The sequence below is a fragment of the Mytilus galloprovincialis genome, chromosome 7 (genome assembly GCF_965363235.1).
Source record: "Mytilus galloprovincialis chromosome 7, xbMytGall1.hap1.1, whole genome shotgun sequence".
In the NCBI taxonomy this organism is placed as follows: Eukaryota; Metazoa; Mollusca; class Bivalvia; order Mytilida; family Mytilidae; genus Mytilus; species Mytilus galloprovincialis.
This window is the reverse complement of record NC_134844.1, coordinates 20,852,506-20,871,905: the sequence shown is the minus strand read 5'-3', so window position 1 is coordinate 20,871,905 and position 19,400 is coordinate 20,852,506. Positions and strand designations below refer to the sequence as shown.

At 36.3% G+C, this 19,400-nt stretch overlaps 1 protein-coding gene across 1 annotated transcript; it reads left to right on the top strand.

Annotated features, from left to right (window-relative positions):
* The first annotated feature begins 10,685 nt into the window (after positions 1-10,685).
* Positions 10,686-15,506, top strand: LOC143084149 (galactose-3-O-sulfotransferase 2-like). The gene is made up of 2 exons (XM_076260556.1): positions 10,686-10,705; positions 14,000-15,506. Exons 1-2 carry the CDS (start codon positions 10,686-10,688, stop codon positions 15,330-15,332), a joined length of 1,353 nt encoding a protein of 450 aa, XP_076116671.1. The 3' UTR covers positions 15,333-15,506.
* Positions 15,507-19,400: the final 3,894 nt, after the last annotated feature.

The window sequence follows — 19,400 nt, the reverse complement described above, 5'->3', positions numbered from 1 at the left end:
CAGACTGAGAAACACGGACCCAACCAGTATCCAGAACACAACATAGAAAACTTAGGAGTACAGACTGAGAAACACGGACCCAACCAGTAGCCAGAACACAACATAGAAAACTTAGGAGTACAGACTGAGAAACACGGACCAAACCAGTATCCAGAACACAGCATAGAAAACTTAGGAGTACAGACTGAGAAACACGGACCCAACCAGTATCCAGAACACAACATAGAAAACTTAGGAGTACAGACTGAGAAACACGGACCCAACCAGTATCTAGAACACAACATAGAAAACTTAGGAGTACAGACTGAGAAACACGGACCCAACCAGTATCCAGAACACAACATAGAAAACTTAGGAGTACAGACTGAAAAACACGGACCCAACCAGTATCCAGAACACAACATAGAAAACTTAGGAGTACAGACTGTGAAACACGGACCCAACCAGTATCCAGAACACAACATAGAAAACTTAGGAGTACAGACTGAGAAACACGGGCCCAAACCAGTATCCAGAACACAACATAGAAAACTTAGTACAGACTGAGAAACACGGACCCAACCAGTATCCAGAACACAACATAGAAAACTTAGGAGTACAGACTGAAAAACACGGACCCAACCAGTATCTAGAACACAACATAGAAAACTTAGGAGTACTGACTGAGAAACACGGACCCAACCAGTAGCCAGAACACAACATAGAAAACTTAGGAGTACAGACTGAGAAACACGGACCCAACCAGTATCCAGAACACAACATAGAAAACTTAGGAGTACAGACTGAGAAACACGAACCCAACCAGTATCTAGAACACAACATAGAAAACTTAGGAGTACAGACTGAGAAACACGGACCCAACCAGTAGCCAGAACACAACATAGAAAACTTAGGAGTACAGACAGAGAAACACGGACCAAACCAGTATCCAGAACACAGGATAGAAAACTTAGGAGTACAGACTGAGAAACACGGACCCAACCAGTATCCAGAACACAACATAGAAAACTTAGGAGTACAGACTGAGAAACACGGACCCAACCAGTATCCAGAACACAACATAGAAAACTTAGGAGTACAGACTGTGAAACACGGACCCAACCAGTAGCCAGAACACAACATAGAAAACTTAGGAGTACAGACTGTGAAACACGGACCCAACCAGTAGTCAGAACACAGCATAGAAAACTTAGGAGTACAGACTGAGAAACACGGACCCCACCAGTAGCCAGAACACAACATAGAAAACTTAGGAGTACAGACTGGGAAACACGGACCAAACCAGTATCCAGAACACAGCATAGAAAACTTAGGAGTACAGACTGAGAAACACGGACCCAACCAGTATCCAGAACACAACATAGAAAACTTAGGAGTACAGACTGAGAAACACTGACCCAACCAGTATCTAGAACACAACATAGAAAACTTAGGAGTACAGACTGAGAAACACGGACCCAACCAGTATCCAGAACACAACATAGAAAACTTAGGAGTACAGACTGAAAAACACGGACCCAACCAGTATCCAGAACACAACATAGAAAACTTAGGAGTACAGACTGTGAAACACGGACCCAACCAGTATCCAGAACACAACATAGAAAACTTAGGAGTACAGACTGAGAAACACGGACCCAACCAGTATCCAGAACACAACATAGAAAACTTAGGAGTACAGACTGAGAAACACGGGCCCAAACCAGTATCCAGAACACAACATAGAAAACTTAGTACAGACTGAGAAACACGGACCCAACCAGTATCCAGAACACAACATAGAAAACTTAGGAGTACAGACTGAAAAACACGGACCCAACCAGTATCTAGAACACAACATAGAAAACTTAGGAGTACTGACTGAGAGACACGGACCCAACCAGTAGCCAGAACACAACATAGAAAACTTAGGAGTACTGACTGAGAAACACGGACCCAACCAGTATCCAGAACACAACATAGAAAACTTAGGAGTACAGACTGAGAAACACGGACCCAACCAGTATCCAGAACACAACATAGAAAACTTAGGAGTACAGACTGAGAAACACGGACCCAACCAGTAGCCAGAACACAACATAGAAAACTTAGGAGTACAGACTGAGAAACACGGACCCAACCAGTATCCAGAACACAACATAGAAAACTTAGGAGTACAGACTGAGAAACACGGACCCAACCAGTAGCCAGAACACAACATAGAAAACTTAGGAGTACAGACTGAGAAACACGGACCAAACCAGTATCCAGAACACAGCATAGAAAACTTAGGAGTACAGACTGAGAAACACGGACCCAACCAGTATCCAGAACACAACATAGAAAACTTAGGAGTACAGACTGAGAAACACGGACCCAACCAGTATCTAGAACACAACATAGAAAACTTAGGAGTACAGACTGAGAAACACGGACCCAACCAGTATCCAGAACACAACATAGAAAACTTAGGAGTACAGACTGAAAAACACGGACCCAACCAGTATCCAGAACACAACATAGAAAACTTAGGAGTACAGACTGTGAAACACGGACCCAACCAGTATCCAGAACACAACATAGAAAACTTAGGAGTACAGACTGAGAAACACGGGCCCAAACCAGTATCCAGAACACAACATAGAAAACTTAGTACAGACTGAGAAACACGGACCCAACCAGTATCCAGAACACAACATAGAAAACTTAGGAGTACAGACTGAAAAACACGGACCCAACCAGTATCTAGAACACAACATAGAAAACTTAGGAGTACTGACTGAGAAACACGGACCCAACCAGTAGCCAGAACACAACATAGAAAACTTAGGAGTACAGACTGAGAAACACGGACCCAACCAGTATCCAGAACACAACATAGAAAACTTAGGAGTACAGACTGAGAAACACGAACCCAACCAGTATCTAGAACACAACATAGAAAACTTAGGAGTACAGACTGAGAAACACGGACCCAACCAGTAGCCAGAACACAACATAGAAAACTTAGGAGTACAGACAGAGAAACACGGACCAAACCAGTATCCAGAACACAGGATAGAAAACTTAGGAGTACAGACTGAGAAACACGGACCCAACCAGTATCCAGAACACAACATAGAAAACTTAGGAGTACAGACTGAGAAACACGGACCCAACCAGTATCCAGAACACAACATAGAAAACTTAGGAGTACAGACTGTGAAACACGGACCCAACCAGTAGCCAGAACACAACATAGAAAACTTAGGAGTACAGACTGTGAAACACGGACCCAACCAGTAGTCAGAACACAGCATAGAAAACTTAGGAGTACAGACTGAGAAACACGGACCCCACCAGTAGCCAGAACACAACATAGAAAACTTAGGAGTACAGACTGGGAAACACGGAACAAACCAGTATCCAGAACACAGCATAGAAAACTTAGGAGTACAGACTGAGAAACACGGACCCAACCAGTATCCAGAACACAACATAGAAAACTTAGGAGTACAGACTGAGAAACACTGACCCAACCAGTATCTAGAACACAACATAGAAAACTTAGGAGTACAGACTGAGAAACACGGACCCAACCAGTATCCAGAACACAACATAGAAAACTTAGGAGTACAGACTGAAAAACACGGACCCAACCAGTATCCAGAACACAACATAGAAAACTTAGGAGTACAGACTGTGAAACACGGACCCAACCAGTATCCAGAACACAACATAGAAAACTTAGGAGTACAGACTGAGAAACACGGACCCAACCAGTATCCAGAACACAACATAGAAAACTTAGGAGTACAGACTGAGAAACACGGGCCCAAACCAGTATCCAGAACACAACATAGAAAACTTAGTACAGACTGAGAAACACGGACCCAACCAGTATCCAGAACACAACATAGAAAACTTAGGAGTACAGACTGAAAAACACGGACCCAACCAGTATCTAGAACACAACATAGAAAACTTAGGAGTACTGACTGAGAGACACGGACCCAACCAGTAGCCAGAACACAACATAGAAAACTTAGGAGTACTGACTGAGAAACACGGACCCAACCAGTATCCAGAACACAACATAGAAAACTTAGGAGTACAGACTGAGAAACACGGACCCAACCAGTATCCAGAACACAACATAGAAAACTTAGGAGTACAGACTGAGAAACACGGACCCAACCAGTATCTAGAACACAACATAGAAAACTTAGGAGTACAGACTGAGAAACACGGACCCAACCAGTATCCAGAACACAACATAGAAAACTTAGGAGTACAGACTGAGAAACACGGAACCAACCAGTATCCAGAACACAACATAGAAAACTTAGGAGTACAGACTGTGAAACACGGACCCAACCAGTATCCAGAACACAACATAGAAAACTTAGGAGTACAGACTGAGAAACACGGACCCAACCAGTATCCAGAACACAACATAGAAAACTTAGGAGTACAGACTGAGAAACACGGGCCCAAACCAGTATCCAGAACACAACATAGAAAACTTAGTACAGACTGAGAAACACGGACCCAACCAGTATCCAGAACACAACATAGAAAACTTAGGAGTACAGACTGAGAAACACGGACCCAACCAGTATCTAGAACACAACATAGAAAACTTAGGAGTACTGACTGAGAAACACGGACCCAACCAGTAGCCAGAACACAACATAGAAAACTTAGGAGTACAGACTGAGAAACACGGACCCAACCAGTATCCAGAACACAACATAGAAAACTTAGGAGTACAGACTGAGAAACACGGACCCAACCAGTATCCAGAACACAACATAGAAAACTTAGGAGTACAGACTGAGAAACACGGACCAAACCAGTATCCAGAACACAACATAGAAAAAACTTAGGAGTACAGACTGAGAAACACGGACCCAACCAGTATCCAGAACACAACATAGAAAACTTAGGAGTACTGACTGAGAAACACGGACCCAACCAGTATCCAGAACACAACATAGAAAACTTAGGAGTACAGACTGAGAAACACGGACCCAACCAGTAGCCAGAACACAACATAGAAAACTTAGGAGTACAGACTGAGAAACACGGACCCAACCAGTATCCAGAACACAACATAGAAAACTTAGGAGTACAGACTGAGAAACACGGACCCAACCAGTAGCCAGAACACAACATAGAAAACTTAGGAGTACAGACTGAGAATTACGGACCCAACCAGTATCCAGAACACAACATAGAAAACTTAGGAGTACAGACTGAGAAACACGGACCCAACCAGTATCCAGAACACAACATAGAAAACTTAGGAGTACAGACTGAGAAACACGAACCCAACCAGTATCTAGAACACAACATAGAAAACTTAGGAGTACAGACTGAGAAACACGGACCCAACCAGTAGCCAGAACACAACATAGAAAACTTAGGAGTACAGACATAGAAACACGGACCAAACCAGTATCCAGAACACAGGATAGAAAACTTAGGAGTACAGACTGAGAAACACGGACCCAACCAGTATCCAGAACACAACATAGAAAACTTAGGAGTACAGACTGAGAAACACGGACCCAACCAGTATCCAGAACACAACATAGAAAAAACTTAGGAGTACAGACTGAGAAACACGGACCCAACCAGTATCCAGAACACAACATAGAAAACTTAGGAGTACTGACTGAGAAACACGGACCCAACCAGTATCCAGAACACAACATAGAAAACTTAGGAGTACAGACTGAGAAACACGGACCCCACCAGTAGCCAGAACACAACATAGAAAACTTAGGAGTACAGACTGTGAAACACGGACCCAACCAGTGTCCAGAACACAACATAGAAAACTTAGGAGTACAGACTGAGAAACACGGACCCAACCAGTATCCAGAACACAACATAGAAAAAACTTAGGAGTACAGACTGAGAAACACGGACCCAACCAGTAGCCAGAACACAACATAGAAAACTTAGGAGTACAGACTGTGAAACACGGACCCAACCAGTAGTCAGAACACAGCATAGAAAACTTAGGAGTACAGACTGAGAAACACGGACCCCACCAGTAGCCAGAACACAACATAGAAAACTTAGGAGTACAGACTGAGAAACACGGACCAAACCAGTATCCAGAACACAGCATAGAAAACTTAGGAGTACAGACTGAGAAACACGGACCCAACCAGTATCCAGAACACAACATAGAAAACTTAGGAGTACAGACTGAGAAACACGGACCCAACCAGTATCTAGAACACAACATAGAAAACTTAGGAGTACAGACTGAGAAACACGGACCCAACCAGTATCCAGAACACAACATAGAAAACTTAGGAGTACAGACTGAAAAACACGGACCCAACCAGTATCCAGAACACAACATAGAAAACTTAGGAGTACAGACTGTGAAACACGGACCCAACCAGTATCCAGAACACAACATAGAAAACTTAGAAGTACAGACTGAGAAACACGGACCCAACCAGTATCCAGAACACAACATAGAAAACTTAGGAGTACAGACTGAGAAACACGGGCCCAAACCAGTATCCAGAACACAACATAGAAAACTTAGTACAGACTGAGAAACACGGACCCAACCAGTATCCAGAACACAACATAGAAAACTAAGGAGTACAGACTGAAAAACACGGACCCAACCAGTATCTAGAACACAACATAGAAAACTTAGGAGCACTGACTGAGAAACACGGACCCAACCAGTAGCCAGAACACAACATAGAAAACTTAGGAGTACTGACTGAGAAACACGGACCCAACCAGTATGCAGAACACAGCATAGAAAACTTAGGAGTACAGACTGAGAAACACGGACCCAACCAGTATCCAGAACACAACATAGAAAACTTAGGAGTACTGACTGAGAAACACGGATCCAACCATTAGCCAGAACACAACATAGAAAACTTAGGAGTACAGACTGTGAAACACGGACCCAACAAGTAGCCAGAACACAACGTAGAAAACTTAGGAGTACAGACTGAGAAACACGTACCCAACCAGTAGCCAGAACACAACATAGAAAACTTAGGAGTACAGACTGAGAAACACGGACCCAACCAGTAGCCAGAACACAACATAGAAAACTTAGGAGTACAGACTGAGAAACACGGACCCAACCAGTATCCAGAACACAACATAGAAAACTTAGGAGTACAGACTGAGAAACACGGACCCAACCAGTATCCAGAACACAACATAGAAAACTTAGGAGTACAGACTGAGAAACACGGACCCAACCAGTAGCCAGAACACAACATAGAAAACTTGGGAGTACAGACTGAGAAACACGGACCCAACCAGTAGCCAGAATACAACATAGAAAACTTAGGAGTACAGACTGTGAAACACGGACCCAACCAGTAGCCAGAACACAACATAGAAAACTTAGGAGTACAGACTGTGAAACACGGACCCAACCAGTAGCCAGAACACAACATAGAAAACTTAGGAGTACAGACTGTGAAACACGGACCCAACCAGTAGCCCTTTTCATAAAAAATCTTAAGTGTAAAATTAATCTTACGATAAAGATATTTAGTTGGATTGTTAAGAAATATTTTACACTTACACATGTCTCGTATGTGAATAAGGATTACCTCATTTTGCTCCACATATCGAATTCGTGGTTTAGCTCATGTTAGTATAGATGCAATACAAATGTTGTGATACGTATATAATTCTGTGTCACTTTCGATGAAAAGAGGACAGACATTTGTGGTTAACACATTCACGCAATTGGAACATATCAGTTGTCATCTGTGAAACATATATTCTATAACGGGAAATTTTCGGGAAAGTTTACCGACGTCTCCCAAAATAAAGAGCAAATGTAGTTGAGAAAGGCAATAACTCATGTTGCATTCAACGACTTCAATACTCGATTTTTTCCAAATGACCCGATTTTAGCCTTAATAAAACGAAAACATTATAGAACTAGCAAAAAACGGAAAAATTGGATTCGGCTGCGAATTATAATCATACAGAGGCCACACTTAAACAGAGACCTACCTGTCAATCGAAAGAAGACTAAGAGTAAGCATATTTCTATTTCGCAGTCACCCTTGGGTTCTATTGATAATCTGAAATAGCTATAATGAAACATGAAGGTGTAGGAAAATGAAATGAACATGTGCACTGACCAATTTCTGTAACAATAATCGAACGTTGCTTAACGCGTTTTTTTCTTTCTTTCTATGGATATATGTCTATTAAAAGTTCCATAACAGATGCAACTAATGCCCTTACACAACTTTAAATTGGTTAGTATAAACAATATTTGTATATAAAGGAATGCAAATCAAGTAAAATATAGTTGAGCCTACTATAATTATAATGTGAATTTCTTAGTTTGAATACAAAGTCTTTTAATATTTTTGTCTATATCTGAAACGTTCGGATTACCAGGGAGTAATGTTACGTATCTATGCTAAAAGTAAAATTAGCAGTATCAACGTAATCGAAAATCTGTATTTTTTTTTAATGCAAGTTGCACCTTTTTCGAAGAATCGATAAGAACATTTCTCAATTAATGAGGCATCCTGATAGCATAATCATATGCAATGGTGTAATATCCACTTTGATTAAAATTGAGGAAACTTTTGACTGCAAAAAGTATCATATTCAATTAATTGCATGATAAGCAAATGTCCAGTTTAACCACAAATGTTTAGTATATGGTTTCTTTTTTAAATTTCATTTTATCTCATCTTATCATAATTACAAAAATATAATAAGGCCTTTCTTAGATAATTCGCGTCAACGATATATAAAAAATTACAGCTCTTCTATAAAAGCATGCAAAGCAAACCTTTGATTAACTTACTTGCTATGTTAAACTTTGCTTGTATATAGGTAGGTGGAGTTTCAGTCTATTTTATATATACTGGGATTTGATTGGACAATAAAAATTGTCATGAAATGAAGTTAATGTTAATTGTCTAGTTAAATTCCAGTATATAGTAAACAGACTGAAACAGACCGAAACAGACTACTTAACTGTTGTTTACAAACATCCAAACAAACATAGCAAGCAAGTTAATCAAAGGTTTGCCTTGCATCGTTTTATAGAAGAGCTTTAACGGTGAGATCAAATACAAAATTAACTATTAAATTACATATAATGTCTTTGGCCAGCAACATGACGTGCTTGGTTGGGACACGTAATGTACGTAAGCTGGACTGTGGCGTGACAACAAGACAACAGAACAAATTGTAAAAATCAATAAAAATACACATAATAACACAACCTATGTCGTTTGTCACAATAGCACGACTTTATGCGAACAACTTTTATTTGTTACAAAAAGAATTGAAGTTAAAAAAAAATTAATATTTTTCCTATATATCTTATCATTGTCTCGTCAGCCTTAAATATATAATCTTCTTAAACAGTAACATCTTGGTATTGCTTCTTGTCTTGTCTTTATACCTTGTATAACATATTGATGTGGAAACTGTATGTTAAATGATAAAATTTGGAATAAAATGTATACAAAATTTGCATATAGGTGAGTACTTAATAGACATCGCGTACGGTGTTGGTGTTAGTTTTGGTAACGTTAATTTGACTTTATTTTTATGCATTGTTTAAATAACGTCGTACTTATTTCATTTCGTACAGCTCAATCATACAGCATAATTGATATTAGCGGTTTGCTTGACTTACTACGTATAGAACAGAAATGTAAAAGAAGCCCATATTTCTGAAAGTAGTTGAATTAGAACAAAAAAATAATATGCATTTAGATATAGTATCCCCTTACAGCAAAGCTATGTTCTCTTTCTTTTGATTGTAACAGGTCCCATGCACTAAATAGAGAATTTTCAAACTAGTCCCGAAAACTGCCTCAAATTAAGGATAAAAGGGGAGGGGGGATTTCAGGGACATAAACCTGTTAAGAAAGTTTCGAATATGCATCCAATGACATATTTGTCACTAGACGTCAAAGAAAAAATCAATTAATACAAAAAAAAAAATTAAAAGTTAATTTGGGTTACGCTATCGTTCAATCAATCATATTATGCTTTACTAATGTTATTGGTAGAGTTTGTTATATCAAGTTGATAATCTGTTATATCAAATTGAAAAAAAATAAATGATATCATTTTTATCGGAGTAGTCTATGTCAAGTTAACCTTATTTTTTCTTTAGTCAAAACTTTCAAGAAAAATAACCAGTCTAATCGAATTGTATAACGAAAACTAGTATCAATGTCTAAAAAAGAAGATGTGGTATGATTGCCAATGAGACAACTATCCACAAAAGACCAAAATAGCACAAACATTAACAACTATAGGTCACCGTACGGCCTTAAACAATGAGCAAAGCCCATACCCCATAGTCAGCTATAAAAGGCCCCGATAAGACAATGTAAAACAATTCAAACGAGAAAACTAACGGCCTTATTTATGTAAAAAAAAATAATAAAAAAAAAAAAAAAAAAAATGAACGAAAAACAAATATGTAACACATACACAAACGACAACCACTGAATTACAGGCTCCGACTTGGGACAGGCACATACATAAATAATATGGCGGGGTTAAACATGTTAGTCTGCATAGATTTACATATGAGAACGGTTAATGTCTTTTGATCGTGATTTTTTATACAGTAGACGTGTACTAACTGGATCAGCATTAGTGATTTACAGTCACAAACACACGAACTTAAATGTTCACTACGTGACATAACATATATGATCATGTTACAAATTCTGTTCAGGTAAGAGGGTAATGAACGAACGATTTTTTGTATCTTATGTATGAAATTAACGCATACGTGAATGATAAACGAGGGGGAATGATATCTAGCTTTTGTACACTCCGTTCAAGATCGACATATACTATATAGAAGATGTGGTATAAGTAGTATGAGTTACAATGAAACAATTATCCATCTTAGTCACAATTTGTAAAATTATAGACCAAAGTACGACCTTCAACACGGAGTTTTGGCTCATGCTGATTAGAAAGCTATCAAGGGCCCAAAACATTACTAGTGTAAAACCATTCAAACGGGAAACCCAACCGTCTAATCTATGTAAAAAGTTAAAAACTAAACACGAGAAAAGCTGATGAACCACATCAACAAACGACAAACACTGAACATCAGACTCCTTACTAGGAAAGGTGCACAGAAATGTTGCGGGTTTAAATGTTTTTATATGCGTCAACCTTTACCCAACATGAAACAATAGTGGAAAATCAAAATAAAAAAAAATATATGTGCATTGTCGGAAAACATAAGATTTATGTGTATGAGATTTAGAAACATTACGAAAAGCGTGGCTCGTTGAGCTTTTCTCATGTTTCATAGGGAGTACATATTATATTTTCCGACATGTACATATCTTGTTTTTATCACGAAATTCATACCCAACACCTGAAACTTAAGTTGGTAAAATCTAAATCATTGTCTCAAATTTTTCAAAGTAATCCACATAGTTTAATAAAGGCAACGAAAAAGACCCAAAAATGACCACCGTGAAAATGAAATATTCACATTACCGCCTGCTCAACGTGTAAGAGTGTTAAAACTTTTAATCTTTCTTAAAAAATAAAATACATTTAAAATTTAATAACTATCTAGGTACTGCCATGCCTCAAAACTTTACCAGGTTCACACGTTTGTCTGTACTCAGAGTAAAATTTGTCGTGTAAATACGACCATATTAGCTAAAGGTTATGATGAACATTAAAATAAGGGCGATTCCGATGTTAAATAGGTAACAGAATAAACTAAGCAAAATGACAATGATCAAAGTAAATTAATGAAGGACTACTAGCAATTACTAGGATTCCAGCTCCAGATCTCAATTAAACAGAATGAAACATTATGTCTTCATCATATGGAATTCAAGCACACTCCCTCCCGTTAGGGGTTTATTATTATGCCATAACAACTTTACTGTATTTACATAACCCGTACCATGCCAACAACTTTGTTTTAGAATAAATGTGTATTTAAGATTGACATCTGCAAACAATATAAGTAGGCGGATTGAAACTTGCATACCTCACACTTAATTGTCAAGTTTTATGGCGACACGGCCACTCTGACGTTGTCTAATCGCCAACATGATTGTGTGTACGTTGTTATTGTTAATATAAATAATACAAAAAGTTCTTTGAGTCTTATTTTTGATAGAAATATTTATAATGAATGGCAATAATTTATTTTGAATTTATTGAACCATGAAATTAATTTTTGACTCTTCACATTTTACATTATCCGCTCAATTCATCTTCACAACTGCAAACACACAATATTCTAACTCAATTTAGTCATGAACGCAGTCTACCTTTGATTTTGATGCTGAAGAGTAAGAGTTACGATAGATGTTGATTTTGATCAGACTGTCATTTTTGGAACGATCTGCTATTGTTCATATCGCTCAAGGTTTACCAAGTTATTTTTATTAATCCACAGAGGTTTTAGTTTATATCATTATTTTACGCGTTTGTATCTTTTTTAACAGTGTTATAAAGGGCGATGTTTTGCTAGCCATTAAATCAGGTTCAACCCACTCCCGCCCCCTAAAATGTTCTTTACTAAGTGAGAAATATGGCAGTTGTTATCATAGAGTTCATTTTTTTGTATGTTGGTGTTTATTTTTGTCGCACGTCATTGTTACTTTTGTTCTTTTGTTTTTCCCTTTATAGCTGATGTGCTTCCCTCGGTTTGAGTTTAAATCCCGTATATGTTTTCTCTAAATAGATTTATGACTTTTGAACACCGGTATACTACTGTTACCTATAGAGATTTTTATATCAGCTTTGACGGGAATCGGACTGAAAGATTTACAGATTCATCGTAATTAGTCTAAGTTGGCTTATATATTCCAAACGTTTCAAATTATCTATGTAAAAAGTAAAATCTATGTAATATATACTCAGGATTGATTTAATATGATAAAATTATTATTATGTATGTCATAATAATTTTACTTTGATAAAATCTATGTAATATATACTCAGGATTGATTTAATATGTATTTGTTAAATAGTATGTTTCACCTTGCAGTATTATCAAACAAAATTTATTACCAAAAAGTATGAGATAAATGTAAAACTAAAATTTGACTGAAGAATAAAGGCAACAGTAGTATACCGCTGTTCGATAGTCATAAATCGACTGAGAGAAAACAAATCCGGATTACAAACTAAAACTGAGGGGAACACATCAATTTTAAGAGGGAAACAACGAAACAACAGAAAAGTGTAACAAAAAACAAACGACAATGCAATACACGCAAAAACGAACTATCAGATAACAATTGCCCTTTTCCTAACTTGGTACAGGACATTCTGTGAAAACATGGTTGATTGAACCTGGTTGTGTGGCTAGCCAAACCTCGCGCTTTTGTGGCAATGTTAAATATTACACTAAAATGACAACATAAATTAACAGGAGTATATTACAAATAAATGCAAGAACATTCAGGACAGAGAAATAAACAAATAAACAATAGAATAGTACATTTTGACATGCTAACTACAGAATAAAAACGAAAACGTAAAATAACATAGGACAGCACACTAAACAGCACAACAGAACTACGAGCTGTCCGTCAATCGACTGGATCAACGCTACAAAAGTGACGTCAGAGGTAAATTTCTAAAAACAATCATTATACACAATCAAGATCAAAGGGATATTACAGGTGTCGACCATTGTCTATTCATCTTTGCCTTTGGTTCTTTAACTTTTTATAACTCATGTGTTCCAAGCACTACTATAGTCTTCTACTATTCGTTACCTTTGATGCAAATCTAGTTTGGACTTAGAAAATATATCTAGTTTTGGATTTAAAAATATTTTCTAGTTTTGGATTTAAAAATGAAATATGCCAGCAAAACTCTCAAAAAGTCATATTCTTGTGACTTATTTCAGTAGATGCTGCGAAAAAGTATGTCTTACAAATGTGCTGAACTGGTAAAATCGAAAATTACGAATTGTAACAATCCTATATTAATCTATAAAAGAATGTACAAAACTTTTTTTTTTTTATTTCAGATTGACTATTTTATCTATACCGATCGTCATACTTACGATATATGCATTACTTCACGAAGGTAAATATCTTTCAGCCTCCAAGTCGAATGTGGCTGATGAAAAACAACAAAACAAAACTGTCCACAACTCCGTCAGACCTATATTTGTTTCCACTTCTCCGTCATCTTTCTCCCAAAGAAATGAATCAGGAGCTAGAATCGGGCACCTAACATCCGGGAAGAGTGTCGTGCTTACATCATTGATAGACCCTAGATTGGTCTCGACAAATTTTCTACCCGAAATTAAAATAACTAAAGTACCTTATAGACGAGTAGCATTTCTAAAAGTCCACAAAGCAGGAAGTACGACTGCACAGAACATATTTCTACGCTATGGTGAATCTCGCAACCTCACGTTTGTACTGCCAATAATTCGACAAGATCATTGGGATAATGTTATCGGTTTACAATCAACTTTGAATGACAGAAATATTCTACCTCCTCCAAAAAATAAAACATACGACATATTATGCTGCCACGTTTTATACGACAGTGAAGCTTTTCACAAGTATATGCCAACTGACACAGCGTATATAGGCATTGTTCGCGAACCATTTGATCAGTTCTTGTCGACCTTGAATTATTTCAGAGCTCCATATATTTTTGAAAGAATAAAATCACAAAGTAGAGTTTTAAAGTTTTTGCAAAATCCTGCTCAGTATGAAAATGGTTTACCATATAAGTGGTCAATGACAAACAATAGAATGGCTGTTGAATTTGGTTTTCCTTCTAATCTCTTTCGTAAATATTTAGAAGAAGACAGCATGAATTATTTGACAAAACTTGATAAGGAATTCCAGTTTGTGATTATAATGGAATATTTCACTGAGTCTGTAGTTATGATGAGACGTATATTAGGCTGGACTATAAAGGATGTCTTGTATTTAAAGAAAAATTCAGCACGACGATCTTATTCATTCGCGGATAACACTCACAGACATATGTATGAAAGATATGCTAAGTTAGACTACGACTTGTACAATTTCTTTTACAGACGCCTGTGGTCACAGATTCAAAAGGAGGGTCTAGACTTTCATTTAGAATTGTTATATTTTGATCGATTACGTAAAGAAGTAGAGGACTATTGTATGTATACAGTAGATAAAAGGAGCGGTTACATAATAGCGGCTTCTAAGTGGTCTGCGGCATTTGTGGTTTCTCAGGACGATTGTGATAATCTTAAAAAGAATGAGCTGTTTTTTGTGGAGAGAATAAGAAAGCGTCAATATGGCTTTCAAAAAAGAGGAAATTTGATGGAAGCTGTATTTTCAAGATTAAATAGATCACATACATGATGATTTTTTTACATAACGGAATGTTGTCTCCAGATAAGACCCTCATATTACATCTTTAATTGCATCCATGTTCTCTGCGTGTCCGGTAAAAAATGAAATACCCCTTTAAAATGACGCAAAAGAAATTCAAAGAAAATCAAACATGCATTAATTTTGAAATTAAACATTCTCGCTTAGGATATATGAATACATATATTGTACTTTTTATCAATAAAAAAATCATAAAAAAAGGTTTTCATTTGTTAGTCGGATAGTATTTCTAATAGTTTTAGGTACACTTTTCTTTTAGCCCTTATAAGAGATATATTTGTATCGATATATATGATAGCTCAGCATTCCCAGAAAGTAGCCACGTGAGTCTTTATTTCACGTAAAATTACATAAGAAAGTATTTCGATATCATATAGGACCAGAAGGGAAAACATAGAGGCAGTAAATTATTTTATTACCTCAAGAAAAAGTATATGGAAACCGTGTAAAGTTAGCTATCATCTGACATTGGAATTGGTATTTTGAACATCGAGATTAGCCTACCCCATTTTTCCCCCATATAAAACAAAGGTCCACCGAAAGTGACCTTGTTTTTACAAAAAGTGTTCTTGGTTCATGTAAAAGTACAAATACTCAATATTTCGATATCATTTAAAAGTGGAGGAGAGAACCTGGAAGTGGCAATTCATCTTCCTTACACCAGAAGAATATATGAAAACTATATTTTTTTCGGAAAATTGTACTGTACTGTTAGCTATCATATGACATTGGAAGGGTCTTTTTGTACAACGAGAAGCAAAACTCATGTACTTTCTGACAGCATTTTATGATGATTTATGATAATGACTTATTGCAATGTGGCTTACATGACTTACACAAATAACATTAGTTTCTTGAAGTCATTGTTTGTCAAATTTGTTTTCAAACAAATTTGTTGTACGTACAATAGAAAGCTAAACAACAACATCTTGCAAATAGGTAATTTATCATTCAGCTGATGGACAGAATAATATTACAATTGAATAGTATAACTATGAAAGGATGCAGTATATCAGATGGAGTATTATTAAATATGTGATACAACGTTGAAAAGAAGATGCTCTGAGGGTAATAAATAAAAATTGAACCATTACGATTCATATCATATGCCGGTATTGTGTTACTCAACATATGTTTATATTTAAGAATGTAATATTCTATTTAATCAAATTATTAAAATACATAGGAATTATTTAATAGAATATTTTACAACACAAAATTACTGTAAACTCACAAATTGTTGCGTACATTTATTATTGCGATTTTGTCATTTTAGACTAAAATGCGATTTTAATTTTTGCGATATGGAGTCCGGGTTAATTCATATAAAAAAACTTCAAAATGGGAGTCTAAATTATTGCAATTATTCCACTGTCGCATTTTTCGCAATAATAAAAACATTGCAATAATTTTTGACTTTACAACAAACTTGCAAATCTTACATTGCTCGACTAAATTTCAGTCTAAAGATTTATGCAACGTTGCTTTTAGAAGATAATTATGTAAGAATAAGAAAAAATATTATTTCGACATAAGCAAACAGTAAAATAACAAAAACACCGAACTCTAAGAGAAATTCAAAACGGTTAGTACTGTATATGACATGTTAAAATCAAAGGATAAACATGTCTGGCGAATGAAAAACAAATGTCAAAATCCTGACTTGGTACAGGCATTTTTTTATGTAGAAAATTATATATTAAACCTGGTTTCATAGTTGGCTAAATGTGGTATTTTTTATGACGCAGTCGCATTTTATTTTATCATACTGACAACAATGTATTGGATATAATAGGGAAAAACGTCAAAAAATGAAGTACAGCAGTCAACATTGTAATATAATCTTAATCAGTATAAAACGAATAACTTTTTTCAACAAAGAAACACAAAGGGGCATAAAGACACTCTATAGGTAAAGTACCAAACAAAATTAAACGAGAAGAATTCAAAATTGACCATAGCACAACAGCAGAATGTATAAGTACCTCGCCACATCGTACGTATATATTCAAGACTGAACAGTAAAAGTTAAAAATGCATATCATGTAGTATTTGTGAAATTGATGCGGAATATTCATCATCAAGGTCTCCGAAACATCCAATAACATTTTGTTTAAATAGGACGAGTAGTTCTTTGACATAACTTTTGCTCATCAACTTTCTGCCCCGACACTAGGGACGTTTTTTAAAGTCTGAGTGACATATTAAAGGTCACATACCAAATATTATAGACTGTAAATAACACTTTAACTTTTGAATGGCACTTAATATTTTGTAGTTTTTTGCGACGAATATTTTTGAATGCTACATCTTTGCAGTATTGCAACACGTTTGCCACCACACATACCGGCATTTCAAGAAGCAGTATTTGGTTTATAAAATTAAGTTCGATCTAGCTGAAAACCCATTTGATTGCCGAAAGCTATCATTTGAATTCGGAAAATATATTGGTTCTGAGAATAAGATCGTTCGGTATGATTGTCTATGAGACAATAAGGTAGAATTTTACAACTATATAGGTAATAGTACGGCTTTCAACAATAAGTATAACCCATACCGCATTGTAAGCTATTTGAGGCCCTGTATAACAAATGTAAACCTAATTCAAATGAGAAGATCAACGACCTGATTTATGTTCAAAACAATACACGTGAAAAAGGCAAATGTGATATAAAGCGACAAACTAATACAACAAATACTGAATTACAGGCCTTCTGATTTTGGTCAGACACACAGTGTTTTCTTAGATTTCCAATGCTTCTGAATAAACCATGGACTTTTAAATGCTTATGACATAACCAAGGCTTTTTTAAAACACGGGTTAGTAGTAAGACAGATAATATGGAGTTATTTTATTTTTAATCTTATTTTTTTAACATTTTGATCCTTTTTGTTATTTACATATAATGGCAGTGCATTAAAGTTTTCATCTTTATTACAATACCACAAACTACAATGATTATTACAAACAAAACAACAACAAAACATTAGATTTGAATTATCTAATTTATAATATAATATTAACCATGAATATATTCACAACAGATCGGATTACTTATCATACCGCAAACAATAGCTTAATAAACTCACAAGCAAACTCACAGATGAGATGAAATCAAAGTTCTTTGAACAAAGCGTTTTATTGTCTTGTCTGTCTTATAGAACACTATGCTTTTCCGGGTTTGGCTTTGTTTTCTCGCTGTGATTTTGAGATTGTTCATTTCAGTTTTGAATTTGACCTGAAATTTGACAAGTATAACAATAGAGAACATCCTTCTGTTTGTGTCATGCAAGGTTGAACGGAAAGAAGAAGACAATTTTTAACGCTTAGAACGCTGAGTAGGGGTTACGAAGAACTCCGCTGTTAAAATTGGTAACACGCCATTATTCCGACAGCCCATTGGTCCGACAACCCATTAGTCCGACAAACCAATATTCCGACAACCCATTGCTCCGACAGCCCAATAATCCGACAAGCCATAAATTCGATACTTATCAAGTATCAGGGTATCAGGGTAAAATAAATTTATTTGTCTGTATTATTGCGTATATGTCATAACATATCTCAAAAAATCACTCCGTATATATATTACATAGGTAGTTCGAATACTTTCTATATACTCAATTCGAAATCTGTATATAGAATAGAACAGAATAGAATATTTCATTTTTCAAATTACAGGGTCTATAAAGAGCATATAAATCAAGAACAACAAGTGAAAGTGCTAGCTACTGATCATTGATGATATTTCCGCCCAAATATTTCGGTATTAACAGGAAGTTGTTGAGTTATGAATCTGAAAAAGCACCACCCGGTTTAGCTGACTGATGATAACATTGAAACCAAATTTAAGAAATCCGTGTGATGTAGTTCCTGAGAAAAATGTGACGAAAATTTTCACCTTGGCTATCATTTGAAAAGTGTTCGGTAGACAGGAATATGTTGAATGATGAATCTACGAAACGCACCACACCGTATAACTAAACTTCAATAAACCCTAAAACGAAATTACAGAAATCCTTGTAACTTAGTTTATG